The sequence below is a fragment of the Coregonus lavaretus genome (assembly GCF_964263955.1).
Source record: "Coregonus lavaretus genome assembly, chromosome: 1".
Lineage (NCBI taxonomy): Eukaryota > Metazoa > Chordata > Actinopteri > Salmoniformes > Salmonidae > Coregonus > Coregonus lavaretus.
This window is the reverse complement of record NC_139988.1, coordinates 49,109,298-49,131,805: the sequence shown is the minus strand read 5'-3', so window position 1 is coordinate 49,131,805 and position 22,508 is coordinate 49,109,298. Positions and strand designations below refer to the sequence as shown.

Below are 22,508 nucleotides of genomic sequence, written 5' to 3'. Positions count from 1 at the left end.
AGTGATGAACCAAATAACTTTACAGTTGATACAACACCAATCCTAAAATAAATCTGTGTACTCTTCATATAAAAAGTGAGTGAATTAATTGCAAATTGGCTTTCACTAAAAATTAATAATGCATTGAGGACTTAATTATTTTATTTTTTTGTGAAGTGTTTTGCAGTAGACAACAAAAATATTTACTAAGGACCAATTTTGTGCTCAGGTCCTGAAATAATTATGCATGACCTATCATCAGTTAATAGGTGTTTTTCATGAATTACTTGTTATTATATATAATGTGTTAAATAGTTATATTTGAAGTATGCATATTACATGAAGAGTACACTTAATATATCAACACAATATAAGATCAAGACACAGTAAAGTGTGTCAATTGGGAAATGTATACCAAAGAAATACAGTATAATACAAATAATACATGTAATAATAATGTCCAGAAAATATCTGGTAAAACTAAAGAGTACTGCCATCATTGTGCAAAATATAAGTGAGAAAAGCAGAAATGAAATGCACACAAACTTTCAAAGATGACCCTACAGTAAATGCACTAAGGTGACTGCTGTTTTGAATGAATTCCTACCAAATAATGAATGATTCTTAGTATATTTATATTCTGTTTTCATAGGATTATTCTGGTTAATAAAGGACTGTGGGCTGTATTGGGGACGATGGACTCTCTTGTTTAAAATATTAAAGGTGAACTAAATAATCTATTAATCAAATGAAAAGCATCAACTGGCCCAATTACACATGTATTATGTATCATTGCACAAAAGTGCTCCACTAAATAAACATGTAAACATAATAATTGTAATCTTTGGGAAGATGACTTCTTGTTTAGAGCATTCAAAATAAATGGAAACATTCATCAATTGTTAAACAAAACAATTGGACAACACTTTACATTAAGTTACATTTACAGTAGTTACTTTAATACAGTAACAACACTTGACTTGATCCACTCTTATAAGGACCATGTTCCACATAGGTTTTATAGGAGCAGTTCATGTGTAATTACATGTTAATTTAAATACATTCAGAATCAACTTCATGTAAAGTGTGAACAACAAGGGCAGAGAAAAATAGTTATCAGACTTTATGTGGCTTTTATTAAATCTAAAGAACAACCACAATAACTGCCCCTGGTTGGCAATACACAATTTGGATATGATTATAGACTCTAGCAAAGCATTGTTTGGTATTCACCTCTTTGAATATTCAAATAATGATCTTATGTGCATTTGGATTGAGTTGTGAGAAGGGTTAGACAGTTGTCAACATGACATAAGGAATGCTTCTGTGCATTAGATTTTTAATAAAACAGGAAAGTTTGTGTTAAACATAGTAAAAGGCACAAGATATCATAGTCGTTGACAAGATGGACATATTGGCAGTTCAGACTTCAGACGTTGTTTTCACACAAGAATGCAATGAAATTGTAGATCAGCTCCAATAAAAATGTGGATCAAGATGTCAAAATATCATAGGTGACATAAATAAGCAATTAATTAGATTAAAAATAATCTCAGCGTCTGTTATCAGCTGTCCAATAACTCCAAAACTGGTCTTGTGCCTCCAACCATGATACCTCACCAAAAGAAATCAGGGGAGCTTTCTTTCATCAGTATTCAAGCATAAATTTCCATTACACTAAAATTGTTTAGAGGAGCTGTTCAATGTTAGAATTTTACATAAAGATTTGCCTAAAATAGAAATAAGCTTTCTTATGGTTCGTATCAATATTTAAGGGCGACAAACAGTTACCCTAAAGCCCACTGATTCATACAGATAGGATAAACGTGTTAAAATTATTCTAGTTGAAATTAGCTGCTCAAAATGATGCATGATGCCTTGCATTTAGTATGGCATTTCTCAGGAATCATCTGGCTCTTACAAACTAATATGAATCAAGTTATTCTAGAATACTCATTAAAAGTTGTCAGTATGACTGCAGACATGTATTATCTAAGACAGTCTAAAATGGTAGAGCATATATGTTGCATAGATTTTGGGGTAAAAATCGATATTTTGATGAGTAATTCATATGCTTGATCTGTTCTGATGCCTGTTTTTTTGAGAGGCTCCCATGTCACATCAATGTAATATATATATATATAACAACATGGAGTGAACACTGTATAAAGTGTGTGAACCCTCTCCTACTGTACAATACTTATTACTCTTTCAGCATTGATATATGGTGAGTATTACATCTCAGTACAAGAATGTGAATACATGTAATATACTATGTCTATTAGACATGTATAAATGTATACCAACAGTATAATGCTGGTACTAAAGTTCTTCCTTGGGCACAGGTCAGGCAACATAACTACATAAACAGTATGTTATGTGTCTGCAGCACCCAGGATATTAGAGAAGGCAGTGAGTTTGATATCAGGAATCATCAAAAGCGTTTCCCTTTGTTTTTTTGGTTTGTCTTGGAAACACATGAACAGGGAGAGATTACATCTGTCTGTTCTGTGAGCTGCTCTGAATTCTTGAATCACAGTTGTTGGTGTCAAATAAAACACAGGAAATGGTACACTATAAAAGGTTCATGTCTTGCTTTCACATAGTGAATAAAGATAGATGAAAATCAAGCATATTAATCTCAAAGAAATGCATCTGTGGCTTTGATGGCTTTTCCACCCTGATAAGCCTTCAACAAAAAACTGCAAAGGAAACTGAAATCCTTTTGTTTCTGAGTCTTATTGAAGTCAGTCTGCTCATTGCTGCCACTGGAGCCCCCCAACATGACTGGCTCTGTCTTCAGCCGGCTGGAAAATCTTTGAGTAAAATGGCAACCACAGGTCAGGTCAAAACTCAAAGATATCGCCAAATGTCTTCATGTTTCCATTCTGTAGCTTGGAGCGAAACATCGCTGAGCAGATCTCTTGAACCTCTACTACTTGGCCAGTTGGAAAGGATTTTGACCCTTTCAAGGAAAAATAAGTTAATGTCAAGGGATAACTATTTCAATACTACCAATCTATATGCCTTTCCCCCCCCCCCCATTCATGTGTAGTGTACTGTATATGTCAGTTCAAAGACCTCACCTCAAACAGCACAATCCATGCATTTTGGCACACACACACACATTCAGGTCACTACAAACCATAGCAGAGCAACAAAAATAACAGACTTAAATGCACACTTCACACAATTAATGTTAAATGGAACATTAGCATATCAAAGGCATCCCCAGATCCCCAACTCTGCATGGTACACTCGCTCCCCTATTGGGACAGTGAAGCTAATACTTTTAATTTGGCTCTATATTCCAGCATTTTGGATTTGCGATCAAATGTTTTATGTAGTGACAGTACAGAATGTCACCTTTTATTTGAGGGTATTTTCATACATATGTTTTACCGTTTAGAAATGAATGCACTTTATGTATCTAGTCCCCCCATTTGAATGTGTCATAAGTATTTAGACAAATTCACTTATAGCGTATAACATTTAGTCAAAAATTAAGTATTTGGTCCCATATTCCTAGCACGCAATGACTACACAAACTTTTGCATTTGCAGTTTGTTTTGGTTATGTTTTGGATTAAGTTTTGCACAATAGAAATGAATGGTAAATAATGTATTGTGTCATTTTGGGGACATTTTTATTGTAAATAGAGACACAGATGCACAAAGATCATGCCCCTAAGACATGCTAACCTCTCATCATTACAATAACAGGGGAGGTTATCATTTTTGGAGGGGTATGATATTTATGCCTCTGTAACTTTCTCACTCATCATTGTTCACGATTCATTCATGATTACCCGTAATAATGGTAGCATGCATCAACAGTAATGTAGAAGTGTTCAGAAACATATTATATTCTTATTTACAATAAAAGTGACTGCAAAATGAAACAATATATTATTTAAGAGTGCAGTCCATAAGAGCAGACAAAGGATACCAAGGATCTGGAAAGATTATGTATGGAGGAATGGTCTCAGATCCCTCCCAATGTGTTCTAATCACATAAAACATTTTTGAAAAAGGCTCAGTGTTGTGATCCGTGCAAGGGGAGTGTGCTGGAGTATTGAAAAGAGGGTGCCAATAATTTTGACCCCTATCTGTTTTAGATGTTTACATTTTTTTTACTTTTATGATCTCTTTCTCTGAGCAATTGTATTAGTATAAAATAATATAATTTCCCAATTTTTTGAGCACACAATATAGCTAAGTATTTGTATTATATATTTTATACAGTCTTTTTTTCTAATCTTTATCAAGGGTGCCAATAATTATGGACCTGACTGTGTGTTATTTTTAAAGCACACAACTGTATGTACTATACAAATGGTATGTTTATTTCTGATTGTCATTTTGAAAATCTTAGTTCAACAAACATAAATGTCCATTTGAACACAGATTCTCAATGATTTCCCATGAACTTTGGGTTGAACTCTAACACTGGGAGAGCAAGGCAGAGGAACAAGGCACACGTTAGTCTGAAGTATAAGAACCTGATGAAGACTTTATTGAAGGTGGTAATCTAACAATCTCTTAATCTAGCTATACATTTCCAGGCAGAGCAGAACACAGAGCTTTTTTGCAATGAGCAGCAGTAATGGAGCAACTCTACTCCAGTCCCCTTCATCCATTTCTTCAATACTGATTCATAAACACAGTTAGCGAGGGCGACGTAGGCTACTACCTCCTATAAAACAGCTACAATTAAAAAGTCTGGTATTTCTTAACAAAAAATATCTTAATTGTCCATTAATGGCTTTCTTCATATAAATAAATGGATGAGGTTCACTGGTCGTAGAGGCTATGTGGCTGTTGCAGCAGCATGCCTTAAGGGTGAGCAGCAATATTTCAGTCATCCAAGAGAAAGCTTGTAACATGGGTTTGTATCAATTTGATAACGTTCTAACAAAAAGGCAAACTACTACGGTTAAAGAGAGCCTGATAGTCAAAAAGCAGGAGGTGGCCCCTTAGATTTGGTTAAGAAAATATATTTACAGATAACTTGGACAAATTGAGGTCAGGTTATATGTGAAGCTGTAGCTTAGAATGGTTGGTCACTCTGGCTGTATAACTACTCAGCCAGTGAAAAAGCAACAAATGCTAAGTCTTTGTTCTCTATTTAAAAATGGCTGTTTTGCCTTGGTGGGAACAATTAAAGCTTGAAATGGTCAGGCAATCTTAGTTGAAACCACCTTCATGAGATCCCCTTTCAGAGACAGCAACACAATTTGCTTGTGTGGCATGCTGGATATTCAGAACACTTTATGGGTTTATGATATCAGAACCCTAAATGGTTAGAATAGGATGGATCCATGGGTATCTGTGCGCTAGTGATTAAACTGGCTGTACTGTACAGTGCAGACTAAATACAGTGCTGTCTGTCACCATGACTTGAGTTGTGTACATGTTTAGACAGGAATTATTTGCAATGCTGTTCATTTTCATAATTTTGATCTCTACAAAGAGGGTTCAACTAAGATATTTCAAGAAGCCAACACTTAATTTTTCCAGCCCCACAATTCAGTGCAGCATGGTCACAACAAAACAAAACCACATGATACAATAAGTTAATAGGCAATATCCATTCACATTATGCACAAATATCATGCATATGTAGCCACATTGTAATTCTTCCTTATTCAAACATGTTGACATAATGCATAGCTATAAAATCCAATACATAAACATTATTACAAGTAATAAAAATAAACAATCTGTACAAAACTCCTGGCATATTTTTATGATTTTCTTTTTTTCCATCAGTATAAGAAAGCACATACAAAGTACAAAAATAAATATTCTATGTACAATCACACATGCCACTCCGAAGTTATCATCACTGCAAGGAGAAAACAAGAGGCAACAAACCACACATTAGTTCATGCAATGTTCATTGAGGACCCAATGAACATGAATACAATTATGCACTTTTCTACAGTATAAATTAAGCAATGACAGACTGTTGTTGATTATACTAGCATGGAGATCATTTAAAAAGCAGTACTGCCAAGCACTTTATCACCTCAAGATGCAGATAATGTATGTTCACAGCAGGAAATCAACGCTCTTTCACTTACTTTATTCCAACACCCTGATACTGGTAGGCCGTCATCCCCCTAAGGAAAGAGAGGGATTGAGTAATACAGATACACTCTGAGGTAACACTTTACATTAAGTTGTTCTAACACAGATTTAACTTAATGTAAAGTTTTACCCACACTGCTAAGACTGTAGAATGTGACTTACTGTACAGTATAACACAATGCAATTTACTGTTGAATAAAAATGGTCAGGATAATACTATTGTGTGTATATGTGTATAATATTTATGCAATGTACTATGCATATTATGTTAAAAAGCAGCAACAACCAGCCAAACAACTAGTGGTACACATGGGCACCTGACTTTGTCTGAAAGTGGGGGTGCAAAAATGTTTGAGCATTTATAATATTAAAACCATTTTCCTGCAATTCTACGCTGTTTCTTAACAAGGGGAATTCATATTTATGAACAGAACACAACAATTTTTCTTAGGTTTTGTCACAATAGATTATATTGAAAAAGTGTTTTAATTAGTAATTTAATACTAATCTACTTCCTTCCCTGAAAATCCCACCCCATATAATTAATTGACAGCTCTGAAACTTGACCAACCCTGTGACTCAAAAACATCCCACCCCCTTCCCTGAAAATCCCACCCATAGTGATTGATTGACAGATCTGAAACCCAACCAACTCTGTGACTCTCACAAATATCCTGCTCCTCCCCTGACAATCCCACTTACAGTGATCAACTGACAGGCCACACTGTTAAGAATGTGGCCAGGATAACACATGACAATGAGGAAATGAAATACAAATTTGCAGGAATAATATTGTTTTACCCAATAAGGATTTGAATTTCAACTTTGCACTTGGTAGATTAATAAAAAGCACTGTTTAATTGCACATTGAGTTTTCATCTTCTTTTTTATCACAAATAATGCGATCACAATAATGTAGTACAATTACAAATATGAACTTTGGTTTATCTTTAAACTATTTTTTCTCTCAATATGGCAGTGATATCTGGAAGGGCATTGAACAAGAACTGTCAACATGAAAATTCCAACTGGATTTATTTAATGTTCACATAAAAATAATATAGCCAACGTATTATTAATTTATCATTTTCATGATGAAATTAGCATTTTTTTGGCATCTATATATATCCATAAATTGTGGCACAGAATCTGCAACAGAAATATAATAAAATGTAGCTCCGGTAATATGGGTCATATTTGAACAGTTTGGGCTAGAGCAGGGGTTTCCAACCATCTCTTTCATAAAGGCTACTTCATACAAAAAAGAAAAGTTGCGAGCTACTCATATACAGCCTGTATATTTTCTTATTGTGTAGGCCTAATTTGATAAATAGAAACAAAGAACAGCACTGCATACATAATATAATTGTGTTTTGTTTCTTAAAACCACAAAAATCATTATACTGTAGCCTACCTTGAGAATCTTTCCTTATTAAATGATAAAGGATTTTTTTTTTTTTTTTTTTTTTTTTACATTTGAACAAATATGTAGCCTGCAGTAACAGGACTAGGGTATTATCAATTATTTTGCAATTATTTGAAAATTGTCATTTTGAACAACAACCACAGTGAGCAGGCTACCTATTTGACTCAAATAGCGAAGAAACAGAATAATCATGAACAGTATGAGGAATAACAAAAGTGTATTCTCAGCAAGCATATTAATGGACCATTCCGCTTTTCCTCCAACATGGGATTATTTTGGCCCCTTTTTTGAAGTACTGTTTGTTTTATCGAGATACAAATTATTCTGTGCTTTTTCATATGGCATATACCTTTACATTTTACATTTAAGTCACTTAGCAGACGCTCTTATCCAGAGCGACTTACAGTTAGTGAGTGCATACATTTTCATACTGGCCCCCCGTGGGAATCGAACCCACAACCCTGGCGTTGCAAGCGCCATGCTCTACCAACTGAGCTACATGGGCACATACAGTGCCTTCGGAAAGTATTCAGACCCCTTGACCTTTTACACATTTTGTTAGCTTACAGCCTTATTCTAAAATTGATTAAATTGTTTTTTTCCCCTTCATAAATCTACACACAATACCCCATAATGACAAAGCAAAAACTGGTTTTTAGATTTTTTGCAAAAAACAAAACAAAAATCTGAAATATGACATTTACATAACAATTCAGACCCTTTACTCAGTACTTTGTTGAAGCACCTTTAGCAGCGATTACAGCCTCGAGTCTTCTTGGGTATGACGCTACAAGCTTGGCACACCTCTATTTGGGGAGTTTCTCCCATTCTTCTCTGCAGATCCTCTCAAGCTCTGTCAGGTTGGATGGGGAGCGTTGCTGCACAGCTATTTTCAGGTCTCTCCAGATATGTTAGATCGGGTTCTAGTCCGGGCTCTGGCTGGGCCACTCAAGGACATTCAGAGACTTGTCTCAAAGCCACTCCTGCGTTGTCTTGGCTGTGTGCTTAGGGTCGTTGTCCTGTTGGAAGGTGAAACTTCGCCCCAGTCTGAGGTCCTGAGAGCACTGGAGCAGGTTTTCATCAAGGATCTCTCTGTACTTTGCTCCGTTCATCTTTGCCTCGATCCTGACTAGTCTCCCAGTCCCTGCCGCGGAAAAACATCCCCACAGCATGATGCTGCCACCACCATGCTTCACTGATGGTGCCAGGTTTCCTCCAGACATGACGCTTGGCATTCAGGCCAAAGAGTTCAATCTTGGTTTCATCAGACCAGAGAATCTTCTTTCTCATGGTCTGAGAGTCTTTAGGTGCCTTTTGGCAAACTCCAAGCGGGCTGTCATGTGCCTTTTACTGAGGAGTTGCTTCCATCTGGCCACTCTACCATAAAGGCCTGATTGGTGGAGTGCTGCAGAGATGGTTGTCCTTCTGGAAGGTTCTCCCATCTCCACAGAGGAACTCTGGAGCTCTGTCAGAGTGACCATTGGGTTCTTGGTCACCTCCCTGACCAAGGCACTTCTCCCCCAATTGCTCAGTTTGGCCCGGCGGCCAGCTCTAGGAAGAGTCTTGGTGGTTCCAAACTTCTTCCATTTAAGAATGATGGAGGCCACTGTGTTCTTGGGGACCTTCAATGCTGCAGAAATGTTTTGGTACCCTTCCTCAGATCTGTGCCTCGACACAGTCCTGCCTCCGAGCTCTACGGGCAATTCCTTCGACCTCATGGCTTGGTTTTTGTTCTGACATGCACTGTCAATTGTGGGACCTTATATAGACAGGTGTGTGCCTTTCCAAATCATGTCCAATAAATTGAATTTACCACAGGTGGATTCCAATCAAGTTGTAGAAACATCTCAAGGATGATCAATGGAAACAGGATGCACCTGGGCTCAATTTCGAGTCTCATAGCAAAGGGTCTGAATACTTATGTAAATAAGGTATTTCCGTTTTTAATTTTTAATAGATTTGCAAACATTTCTAAGAACCTGTAATCGCTTTGTCATTATGGGGTATTGTGTGTAGATTACTGAGTTTTTTTTTCTTCATTTTTTATCCATTTTAGAATAAGGCTGTAACATAACAAAATGTGGAAAAAGTCAAGGGGTCTGAATATTTAGCCTACACAGCTTGACTACGTTGTAACTGCAAAGCGACCACGATGCGCTTGCATATCGGGCCCACCCAGGACTGTTACTTTTGTAACTGAATGAAAACATTTTAACAATGTGATTTAACCGATTGATGTTGAGAAAATATATCGCAAAATGCAGAATGGTGTTAAATGCCTGTAAACAGCTTGGGGAGTGAAATTATTTCCCAGATGTAATCATGTAATCATTCTCAAATGCAAGCTACTTATTGACAGCCCGCAAGCTACTGGACATGCAGTTTTCTGCAAAGGTTGCAACCTTTGGTAGGCTGATGGAGGCTACTCAGAATCAGGGGCTGCGATACAGCCAAGACATGCCCGGGCGGTGCTCAGGCAAAATGAAATGATATACGGTGCATGCCGCTCAAATGATATGTAACAACACCATTGGACCAACACCATCGGACATGAAACAACGATACAAATGTAACAACAGCACAACAAAATAGATAAACTATTTTCTTTTGGAGGTGCCTTTTCATTTTATACACCAGTCGTGCAAATAGTGCTTTCTAACTGCACTGAACTAAAACAGTGGCGCGCGAACTAAAACAGTGGCGCGCGGGAGCGAAGAAAAACTTTCGAGTGATCAAAACAATTAATCTTGAGACGACGAGGGGACAGAGTGCAAAATGCAATCGGTTCATTATTATATAATATATAAAATTGACATATCTATTTTAATACATATTAGCTCAAAACATTACTAATCATGGAAAATAACAAATGGATCATGATCATTTTCTGGTAAAAACTTACGATGCAGCTGCTCCATTTGCTCCATTGCTCAGGTACAGTAGTAGATGTGTATGTGTGAAAATATGACTCTATAGTCTAAATTTATTCAAACATTTATTTAGAAATAGGGTTTAAGCCCAGCCACTGGGCTGTTATTTTATTTAATCTGGCAACTTCTATGAATTAATCAAACCTTCCATTCCCCTTCTCCTTTTCAATACACAAACTCAAAACAGGGTTAAATGAAAATCAATGAGGCAGCCCTGGTTTTTCCAAGATAATCTTTCCCAATACAGTTCTGTTGCCCAAAAAGGTAAGGGATAAGTTGGGGAAAGGGTGCCATGCGAGTGGTAGTGAAGGAGACAGGGACACAAATAATGAAAAGCAAGGCTATTAACTATCAAGAGTATTTGACATTTTCAAATAGAAGTCACTGAATGGATCATGGGTTATGATCAAGAAAATAGATTATGTCGCACACCACTAATTAGTGTAGGTGTTCTGCTGCCCTTGCAAGAAAAAAAGTATTACATTCTCAGCAAATCAATTATTAATGTTAGCAAAAAGCACAGTTTATCCAAACAAGTGTTATAGCAGTATTTGTAGTAAATAGCTCCATCTTGATCAAGAACTTCAAGTGTGTGCATGCCTACTCAGTTAATAAAGGCATTGCTTTTTTGGGTAATAACCCATTACATAACTAACGATACTATTGTGTTAGTTCAATGTAATTTTCATGCAGCCCTGTTATATAAGCTTTTACTCATACCTACAGTAAAGTGATTAAGAGAGTGAAAGGAATTGTTATGGGTGGTTATGGAAGCCAAAGTGCTGGATAGGGAAGGAAGAGAGGAAGCATACCACAGGACAAGGGGCATCCAGCCCGTCCAGGCCAGGTAGGCCCGGTTCACCCTTTTCTCCTTTAAAGCCTCTGAAACCCTGTTTGTGAAATCAACTTTGTAAACATCTGCACATTGCCCCTCCTTTAGCAGCAGTACCCCCTGCTGGCCAATGAGAGGACCTGCTGCCGCTCCATGAGCAGACCGAAGCCTGTAACTACAGACACACTTAAACATGCAAGCGGCCTGGGACTGACAGGAACGGATTCAATGGAGAGAGTGGGCCATGTTCCTGTTAGTCTTACCCCTGAAAAGAAAACCCCCTCTGATGGTTTATGGTCCCTGGTCCTGGGGTGATTATTCATTCTCCATCTTAACTAATAATAATCTAGTCATTCAATGAATATCAAATGATCATCGGTGTTGCAGTTTGTATCTCTGGACTAATACTGTAGAGGACGCTTGGACCAAAACCACTTCAGGGTCTATTAGAGTCGGTTAAGAGGCAAAAGGAAGTCAGGATCAGAATCCAGAGACTCCTGATTGTCAGTGCAGGTTATGTGGTATTCTGAGGGTCGATCCTTCCTTTTGCCTCCTGGCTGCACATTGAACGCAGGACATACCAACGGACAGGGGGCATCTAATCCGGGTGCTCCTTGGTCCCCCTTATCCCCTTTGGTTCCCCTGTTGCCTTTCTTGCCCCTCTCTCCCTGCAAACAACAGTGCATTACAAGATACAGGCTTTTAGTTCCTCCTGTCTGGCTCATCCACACAGTAAGCAAATATGTGTGTTTTTCAAAAGCACAATCATGAAGCTTGACTTCTTACCTAATTTAGACATTTTACAGGTATTTAAAGATTGATGGGCTTTTTTGGGTTTACGAAGAAGACTACTGAAGTTTAAGAATTTGGTGGTGGGAAAGTAAGTGGAGGGAGTTAGGGAGTAGGGATTCAGGCCAATGCTATTGGTGAGCGGGTTCCTTAAGTGCCTAATGTAACCTTCACATACTTGTTGCACTTCATTGGTTCATCAACTACTATATATTATTACGAGGGTATCACTAGCCCTAACACAACATAAACTTGATGACCCACATAGTACCATAACAATATGTTAATTTTCATATATTTATAAAGCAGGCTTTACCAAATTTGCTGAACTCTCTGTGGTGCATTGTCATCTACTGCGAGTGACTGACCATCATGTTTCATAGCACATACTGTACTCTAGACCTGGCAAAGAACATACCCACAAGCCCTCCTTTGAGTAAAGACAACATTGATTATGTCCAGTTGCCCAACTATAGGTTTCACAATAACAATTGCATTCTATCAAGCCGGCATTGTGCAAAATATGGCATAGAAATACCAGAAATAGTATAGTTCTACTGTTTTCCCTTATCATCCCAATCCAAAAAATACAGTTTCCATTCTCCGAAAATGAAAACCAAATGATGAAACAGAAAGACACTGTTGTTTGAGTACACTGAAGGTGGCTGGACTGGCTACTAGCTGGCTACAAGTAAACAAGCCACTTACAGTTTTCAAAAGCTAATATCTTTCTTTCAAGAAACGCCATTCCTTTACTGCTGAAGTTACAGTTCTATTTCCAGGTGCATCGTGCCTCCATGACAATGTATGATTTACAATAAATTCTAAATTCATTAACCTAGTTCTCTACTGGGAGCAGATCAAATATTTCCAACCAAAGCAAACCTTGCAAACTATTCTATATAGTGATCAAAATGGATAAAAACCTGACCACATTGTCATTCAAAAATCCGCTCACCAAGATCAAGGCATTTGAATGGGTTGGATTAGGAGTTGGACGAGTTTACCAAGAAGGAATTGGAATTGGAGGAATAATAAACCCTGGCAAACATGTAGCGCTCTCACAACTTCGCCTCAATGTTGCCTGAAAACCATCAACACTGGCCAACATTGTGGCAACATTGTGGGAACATTACTTGTCAACCAAGGGAGAGGAGATTACAGGCTTGCAGGGAAAGTAAGTGGTAAGAGAAGGAGGAGGATGAGGAAGATGAGGAAGAGGAGAAGGAGGAAGATTAACCCGGGACTACGACATTAGAATGCAGGAGGAGCAGGTTGCCAGGATGTGTGAGAGGGAGAGAGAGGGCAACACGACCCGGCAAAAAGAGCCACGGGAAACAGAGCAGGGTGGAGGGGAGGAAAAGGGGATAGGAAGACCTGCGGAAACAAAGGAAGACAGGACAAGAGTAAAAACAGCACCACGATCCCACAGCCGGCCACAGCACCTCCAACCGGTGTAGCAAAATACCTCATAATATCTATCTCTTTTTCCCTTCTTTACACCCCAATGCAGTGAATACATTTGTTCCACAGATAGGAAGTAGCCATAACTGTCAATGTCATATATTTCTTGCTGACATGAGCCCAGTTGGAAGTGCTGAGAGGGTCAATGACATGTCGTGACTTTTAAGGAGGGAGTCAGAATATTAAATCAGATGTTAATAGGAAGGAAACAAACATTCTCTAAGGGGAAGGGGGGGGGGGGGGGGGGGACATGGGTAAAATATGATTTAATACATTGGTGTAATTAAAGTGCAGATTCCTATTTTATTTTACAGTGGCTATTTTACAAAATGAGAGTGTAGCATTCTGTTATTACTTTAAGTAAGAACAAAATATTCAGATACGACGGTACAAGGTAAACCAAGGACAATTTAAAAGAGGACGCCATGTAAGACAACGTTTTGACTGGTCTTCAGAGTAAATAGCATGTCATTTTGTAAGGTCTTTGATGTGTTCCAGTCATCTAATTATTAAGGTTGAACATCTTCAATCTCTTTTGATCTCTGACTCTGATCTCAGTCATATTTGCATATTTGAACAAGAATCATTGAACTCTGAGGTAAAAAGGCCACTGCAAAACAAATACATTCGCCTCAAAGGCAAAGGACATATGAACATAATTTCTTCAAACATCATTTAAAAGACCATTGAAGGTCACTTTCACTATATGAATCACATACATTCACACATGCTATCAAAGAGCACATCTCTTTTTTCCTCTGGAGTAATGGGATATTCAGAAGAAGACGCTATTGATATTCCTGCTCATATCACCTAATACAGGCCCACCATGTTCCTGCTCATATCACCTAATACAGGCCCACCATGTTCCTGCTCATATCACCTAATACAGGCCCACCATGCTTTTAAGCTTACCAAAACATGACATCCCAATGGGCTTGCAATTGAACAACTATTATGGATCTTGAATAACCAAAAAGACGAATGAAAAATGACTAGTGCTTTTCAATGAAGAATACGTGGGAGAATAATATCTAGTGTTGAGTAGGAGCATGGAGGATCAGCAGCCATTTTAAATCCCATAGTTTATCAGAAGTACTAAATGTACATAATTAGCACAGAAGATGTTATCATCCTGTGGTTTGAACAATAACATTTTGCTCCAGAAGACACATCATTATAAACTGTTGTCTTACCCGGTTCCCTTTGAATCCTTGTGGTCCTACTAAACCCTGAGAAGAGGAAATTAAACACATTATGATTTCCTGTGCAAGCAATTAGAGATGTTACCGTGAGTAATAGCTTTGTGCTGTCAATCAATTTGATCCATTCATTCCTTCAGACTTGATTAAGAGAAGATTCATGTTTTCTCTGTCACATTAAAGTAATAATTATACAATGTTCCCCAAATTGCTCATTCAACATGTAGCCATTGATTGTCTTTCAGATATTCAAGATATTGTTCACTTGATAAATGAAATGCTGGAAATGCAATACTGTATTTATGTTCTTGATACTTAGGTAATTGTACAAACTACTTACAGGGATGCCTTGAGGCCCAATTGGTCCTGGGACACCTGAATCTCCCTTGAAACCCTGAAAAAGAACAAATAAACCATTAATCTCAAATAGATAAATAAGCTGTTTTGACTGAAAGCTCTTATGTGGTGTGTGCTACTTTTATGTGTGGGTGTGTGTGTGATGATCAGTAATGTGAGTAACTCACTCTATCTCCCTTTGGTCCTGCTGGCCCTGCCACACCAACTGGTCCTATCAGACCCTGTAAGGTAAGGACAAGACAGACCATCAGTGGATGCAGACATTACAATGGGAGGACATCAAAAGGAAAATAGATTATTGCATTTCCATCCTCAATAGCTCAATAAGCTTTCTGGAGCACTTAAAGAGATTCTCCAGTACCTTTGTATACTTTTTAGCCAGTAGTTCTAAAAGTAGCACTGACGAGCCAAAAGTGGTCCCTGAAAATGGCTAGGGGGCTGGCCCACAAGGGGGGAAATGTAGAGAAAATGGCACGGCACAGCTTCAAGAAAACAAATGCTTACAAACTAGGGATTTCGTGGCTAATTGAGGTAAGACCATAATTCTGCTCATAGATTATGCATGTATGAACTACACATTGGCACATCCAGGCCGAAGCAGGAGGTTTAAACAATACTTTCTTAGTCGCCAAAGTACCGGAGCATGTCTTTAAGTGCAAAAAATTGTAGTTATCCAATTCTGTCTCGGTTAATCATTATCAAATAATAACCTATTGATTGATTAGGTAGTGGTCTTCTCTAGGTTATCCCACTGTGCATGTTACACCAAGCTTGTTGAGCTAAAGAATGAACAGTAACAAAAAAGGAGAAAAACATTGATGATGAGCAAAAGAGTTCAGCTGCAGCTCTCTCTCTGTGTGGACGTCAGGATTCGACAGGAGGACCTTGCATCTCAGGCAGATAATACAGCATGTACAGCATATAGCATGACGGAGCCATATTGCCATACCGTCCTGTATACATATCAACATGCAGCATGAGCATCCCAGCATGCTCTCCTGGTATGACATCACAACGCCAGTTCAAAGCTTTACACTGCAGGAGAGACACTGTTTAGACACCTGTTTTGAAGATTTGCAATGGCATGGACTCTGACGCTCAAACAGTTTGCCATGACTTTATGCAAGTAGGCTGAATCTTGAGATCTGATTGCGTAACTCAAATGTCCTTATAAATCTTCCATTGACAACTTGATTTAGGCAGAAGTCTGGGTTACACATGCAAATCTCAAGATAGGATTCGGCATGTAATGAACAAGGGGACTATTTCTTGCTCTCTACTGCTTCTAAGTATTGACAGCAGACCTATCAAAGGGCCCATTTTAGTACCCTGACCCGTTCCATTGCCATACAGACATGGGACACAGTCATGTGAACATCATCCCTATGCCAGAGCAATCCTCGAAGAGTGCCTAAAAACAGAACTGCTCTCTCTGCAGACAACCAGACAGATAACAAAACCGGACAAGCATGGAGGAAAGCAAGCAGACAGGCAAGACAGACAAGTGGTGGGGGAGCAGAATAGGGGAGGAGAGGCGGGGTAGGGGAGGAGTGTGTGTTGCGCCACTCACCACTCGACCAGGCCTGCCGTCTAAACCATGAGCCCCCTGGACAGTGTGTAAACAGTTAGAGAGCAGAGATGGAGAGATGGGAGGGAGGTGGTGGGAGAGGGGGAAGGGGTGTGGAGAGGGTTGGGGGGGGGGTGGGTGAGTGAAGCAGTGATTCGTGTGACTCAAAAAACCACATCCAGTTGTTGATGAAGGGTGATGGTGTTGTGATGACGTGAGAAACAGTAACTGTCAGTAACTCCTTTTATAGGTGCAGTTGATTATCACTATCAAATAATTAAGTCCTGACATTTGATAAAATTGTTTTCAGTGTCTTTCAGATACATATGCATGGTTCAACTTCTTTCTACGGTTGATGCCCATATTGAAAGCAGTTTGAATCACGTATGTAGAGAAGTGTGAAGATATGAGTCTCTATGATGATTTGCAAATAGCATGTCTTGTATTAACATTGATTAGCATACATATACATAATATTCCTCATAATTTCCATATAAAAGGAGTTACTGTGCCATTGATGATGTGACTAGTACATGTACTGACTGTCAGCAATGACCTTTGACACCCAAGAAGTAAACCAGAAGTAAGGAAAAGAGACCCCAGTGATACATATCAAACTTATTCCTTGACATGCAACTAAAAATAGAACTATAAGAGACTACATTAACAACATTTCAGAGATTATCAGAAAAAAGTTGGCAAAATAAAGAAAATTATCATTAACTATTTCTAACACATAATTATCATTATTGGGTTATCTGAACATATTACATATGACAATGGTAATGTGTAATGTAGATTTCATTTTTTAGTTTTCATATTAGTGATTGTATTGCCCATGTGTATTGGATTGCAGCAACCATCCATCCATGCACTTTGACAACATTAATGCAACTGCTGAGCCATGAAACCATCCTTGGTGAGTTAGGCCTAGTTTCAAAGCGACATATGACAACAGAACAGTCATGCTGCCTGGTTCTAAGAAACAAAAGTGAACAAACAGTATGCCCACTCTACTGTGGTTTCCAGGAGTGGAAATACAATTTCTAATGGCAAAATGGTCAAAGGGAATTAGAAAACACCAACAACAGCACAGATACAATCTACATAGGGATTGAATGGTGTCGCTCTTGATTGGTGTACTTACAGGAAGTCCAAGATGGCCCCTGTCCCCTTTATCGCCCTTCGAACCAGATGCTCCCTTCTCTCCCTGTATGCCTATGCCTGGCTCCCCCTAAAAGAGGCACAGAAAAGTTATTACTGATGTTTACTACATAGGCATTAAACTCACTTACTAAAACCAATACATATAGCTACTGTTAACTACAGTATCAAATTATTCTGGAGGTACAGTAAGACATAACAGAGGCTACCACAACCAACTCTTACCTTTGGCCCTCCCAGTCCTTCGGGTCCCTGAGGGGTAAAGACACAATTCCAGTCAGGATATGTCAATCACTTCATGTAAATGTGACATATTATCAGGATAGCGTGCCGACTGTAACGTGCCGACTGTAGTGTACTCACTGCGGGGCCAACTGGTCCTTGGGGCCCTGGAGGCCCTGGGGGACCATAGACCTACAGACAAACACCAGGTAAAGTCATCAATGATACACTCCTTCATTAGTGGGTTCACTCTAACAACAAATCCTCTGAATCTGACCCTCTCAAGTCCACTCAAACACGCATGGGTCATTAAAAACAATGAGATACACAGCAGTGGGGAGCACTTACCATGTCTGACCTTCCTCCCTTATTTCCGGACTCGCCCTTCTGACCCTGAAGCATCAAGATACAAGGTTAACTTAGACAACTCTCATCATAGTTAGATTGAATAAAACACTAATGTACACCCAAGCAGCACTGTACAGATGAATAGCATTCTCAACAGTATTTCACTGCTCCCCTAAGCCAGGTCAGACACTTCATACTGTACGGTCAGATGCAGTCTGAGGGGCACCATTGCGTACCATTGTGCCTGGTAATCCAATGGGGCCAGGGGGCCCAGAAACCCCCTTTTCACCAGTAGGGCCGTCTAAACCCTATAGAACAAGGAAAGGGGAGATAGTGATAGACATTAAAATATTGGCAATGCGTCCAAATCGGGGATTGTTTTTTTGTGTGATAATTTCCATATTAAAGTGTCAATCAATATAAACATTTAAAAATAATTTTGTTAATAGAAACTTTTCTCTCATTTCTCAGATGTTATGAGGCCAAAATCGATCTTGAAGGCGTCAAAATATTACAATGAATTACAACCAATTCTTGATATTGGGCTTGGTAGCTATCTCCAACTCGTGGCTGTGAGGACATGAAACTGCCCACAATGAGGGACGCAATGTTGCCCATCCTTTCTCAGAGTCTACCCACCCAGACTGCTCGAATCAAAGCACTGAGACAACTCTTTTCAAACAATCAATTCATGGTTAATAAAAATACAGTACATATATGATTAACACTGCATGGTCGCCTCATAATAACCATAACACATTGGTAAAGCCATTCCCACAGTATGGCGTAGTCTTGCAGTATGTTTTGGCTACATGGTCTGATGAATATAGCCCACTCCACCGTCTGAACTGGAGTAGATATATTACTATAGCCTATAGAAGGTCTCTAATTAGATAATACGAGGGTGGTACAAAGAGCTAGGGGCCTCCCTTCCCTCTAGTTAATGATAGTGCTCCGGCTTTGGTGTGGGAGTGTGTGTAGTGGTGTGGTGTGGGTCTGTGGTTCCCCAGTCACTCACAGGTGATCCAGAGGGACCCATGTCCCCCTTGTCTCCTTTGGGTCCTGAGAAACCCATCAGGCCTCCCTCCCCTCTGGGACCTTCAGGGCCTGCTGGGCCAACAGGACCTGGCTCTCCAGGCTTCCCCCGAGGACCCTGGCACACAAAATAGACATAATTGCAGCTGTTGTCTTTACTTTAATCATAATTGCCATCACCATGTTGTTGTTGATGTTGTGTTTTATCATTCATAACAGCTGTACAATGGACATGTATACTGGACAATACACAATAGGGGGCGCTCTAACCTTCTCTCCGTCAAGACCTGAAGGGCCTGGAAGGCCAACTTCACCCTTTGTTCCTGGTGTCCCAGGGACCCCTGGAGGGCCAGGTAGTCCAGGTGGGCCCTGGATAGATAAAGAGACTGACTCATTGAAAACTGACTCAGAATGACTCATTGAAAACATATACTGTATGTCTAGTACTGTATTTATAATAGCAAACATTGTATTGGAATTACAGTAGGCCTTTAAATTGTCTGTCTGATCACATGGATGTCTGTTTGTTACACAGACCTGAACAAAGAAGGCCTATACATTTCTAATGCATCATTAACAGACTTTAGAGACCACCACTCACCATCAAAGGTACATTCCGAATATCCTAAGGAGAAAAAACACAATGTTAGAAGTCCTGGTACAATTACAGTACTTGAATCAAACACAGGCTCATCACATAAATCAGTAAATAGTTGGTGACGTACATTTTCATTGTTGATGATTTCTGATTTTCCTGGCTCCCCTGCTGCACCTGGAGGACCCTATAAAGTTGGGGAGAAAAATAGTGTATTAATCATAATAAATCATTTGTGCAAATCTGCCATTAGCATTCATGCATGACAGAGCCTGTACTTACTCTTGGTCCAGCTGGGCCATCAGATCCTGCTTCCCCCTGGAGGATGATCAAAGGTTAGACAGTTAGCCTCTCCCTTTTCAATTATCAACCTCAATACAGTATTCAACACTAACAGGATGGGAGGGAACGTTACTTGAGCAAATGACAGGATAATGTTAAGTGATCATACATTTCATGTTGGGCAAAAATGTCAATTGAGGCTACAAAAAGTTCCCATCTCACCTTGAGACCTTGGTCGCCTTTGTCACCCTGGAAAAGAGAACACATTTTAAGTGGCATCCACGATATTATTAAACCAAGGTAGCCTTTTCTGACTAGTTTACAGCCTCTTGTTGGGTAGCTTTAGTACCTTGAATCCTGATAGGCCTGGGAGTCCTGGTGTCCCCGGTTCTCCTTTGATGCCAGTTCCTGCTGCGCTGGGTTCACCCTTGTCACCCTGCCACATGGACATGGACAGTGTCATCAATGACTGTACAGGACATTACACTCTACTGTACAACACTGAGACACCATCCCATTGAATGTGCCATTAATGGGAGATAAATAACACTGCCCTGAAGGTTGGTCTATCTCACAAAAGACACAACGGATCTATATAGATCTAAATCACAAAGTGAATCACATGAAAACATCCAACATCACAGCTCCTTGTCCACAGTTTTAGATCTTAATCTCTCAACACAGGCACAAACTCAAATCTGCAAATATCACAGCATTCTCTAAAAATAGGATGTTTTCACACATTTGGAAAATCTCTGTGATTTGATGGAAACAGGAATGTATGGGTTATGTGAGTGAATGATTTCTCTGAAATGGTCTGCTGTCACATGAGACATGTTATGCCGCATCACTGCAGTACAAGCAGCTATAATAAGAAAGTAATTAAGGGCGCTGATTTTTCAGTCCATAACTAATGCAAAGATCAAAGCACTTCTACACAAGCCAATTGAGCAGACTAACAGATGAGAAAGCTAAAGAAGCAACTCAAGACTCTAAATCGCAGCTCTAGTCAGTCACAAAGACAAACAATGAGACCATTGACTTGATGGAGCTCTAGTTGTTATGGGAACACTGATGATTGACAGACACTGAGCACAAACACAATGTCCATTCCAGGCCTACCCTGTAGCCCCTCTTTCCAGGAATACCAGGTGTACCAGGGGTACCAGCTTGACCCTTTACAGTAGAAAGAAGAATTTTAGTACCCAGATATATATAGGCCTCCTGTAGCTCAGTTGGTAGAGCATGGCGCTTGCAACGCCAGGGTTGTGGGTTCGATTCCCACGGGGGGCCAGTATGAAAAATGTATGCACTCACTAACTGTAAGTCGCTCTGGATAAGAGTGTCTGCTAAATTACTTAAATGTAAAATGTTTTTACAATCTGTGTTAGCCACACCATGCCAAAGAAATTACCTTTCTTCCAGGAGTGCCTGGAAAACCTGGCTCTCCCTACGGTGGCGAAGATGGTACAAAGGTCAAAGGTGGGGGAAAAGAGAGAAGACAGAAAGAATGAAAGTGCTACTCTGCTTTTTCAAATATTGATCAACTAATACGTGAAAAAGCACACATTTGCAAATGAACACAGAGGGAGGAAAGCTAATTGGTACTCAGTAAACGTGCCTTTTTTAATCAGTAGCCATGCCACATGTCCCTAACAAGCATTTTCTATTCATTTCCTAACAGTCTGAAACAGCATGGGGCCTGTTTACATCCATGGTGTCACGCCCTGGCTCTGGGGACTCTTAAAAGTTGAGCCAGGGTGTGTAGTGTCTATGTTGTAGTTTCTATGTTTTTGTTCTAGTTCGTGTTTTCTATGTTGGCCAGGGTGGTTCCCAATCAGAGGCAGCTGATTCTCGTTGTCTCTGATTGGGACCCATACTTAGGCAGCCTGTTGGCACTAGTTAATTGTGGGATCTTGTTCCGGAAGGTTTGTGTTGGTGTTATTTAACCTAGGACTTCACGTATCGTTTGTTTTGTTGTTTTTGTATCGTGTATTAAGTACTATTAAAAGTATGTACGCATATCACGCTGCGCCTTGGTCCGCTTCATCATGTAACGATCGTGACACATGGGTTTGTCAGTTTTCTTGGAAGAATATAATTCCCTCAGTGCAAGTAAACAACATGCACTGGGATCAATATTTGGAAAGGCATGTTGGGGTTGGTGCATTCTATGCATGCATATAGCTGGTCTGGGTTTGGACATGGAACTGTCGCTGATTGT

At 39.4% G+C, this 22,508-nt stretch overlaps 1 protein-coding gene across 3 annotated transcripts in view; it reads right to left on the bottom strand.

The window, feature by feature from the left end:
• Positions 1–4,471: 4,471 nt before the first annotated feature.
• The window catches only part of LOC311132641 (uncharacterized protein), a 64,145-nt gene continuing 46,108 nt past the window's right edge, over positions 4,472–22,508 (bottom strand). For all 3 annotated transcript variants that reach the window (XM_084165900.1, XM_084165901.1, XM_084165899.1), the window contains exons 19-36: positions 20,634–20,720; positions 20,507–20,533; positions 20,285–20,320; positions 20,133–20,189; positions 20,009–20,032; positions 19,678–19,776; positions 19,391–19,525; positions 18,609–18,680; positions 18,373–18,417; positions 18,166–18,216; positions 18,028–18,054; positions 17,786–17,872; positions 15,239–15,292; positions 15,055–15,108; positions 14,709–14,744; positions 11,841–11,927; positions 6,065–6,103; positions 4,472–5,826 (exon numbers count right to left, since the gene is read on the bottom strand). In XM_084165900.1, the coding sequence (XP_084022026.1) occupies positions 5,824–5,826; positions 6,065–6,103; positions 11,841–11,927; positions 14,709–14,744; positions 15,055–15,108; positions 15,239–15,292; positions 17,786–17,872; positions 18,028–18,054; positions 18,166–18,216; positions 18,373–18,417; positions 18,609–18,680; positions 19,391–19,525; positions 19,678–19,776; positions 20,009–20,032; positions 20,133–20,189; positions 20,285–20,320; positions 20,507–20,533; positions 20,634–20,720 (1,020 nt within the window). In that variant the 3' untranslated portion in view covers positions 4,472–5,823. The remainder of the gene's footprint in view (positions 5,827–6,064; positions 6,104–11,840; positions 11,928–14,708; positions 14,745–15,054; positions 15,109–15,238; positions 15,293–17,785; positions 17,873–18,027; positions 18,055–18,165; positions 18,217–18,372; positions 18,418–18,608; positions 18,681–19,390; positions 19,526–19,677; positions 19,777–20,008; positions 20,033–20,132; positions 20,190–20,284; positions 20,321–20,506; positions 20,534–20,633; positions 20,721–22,508) is intronic.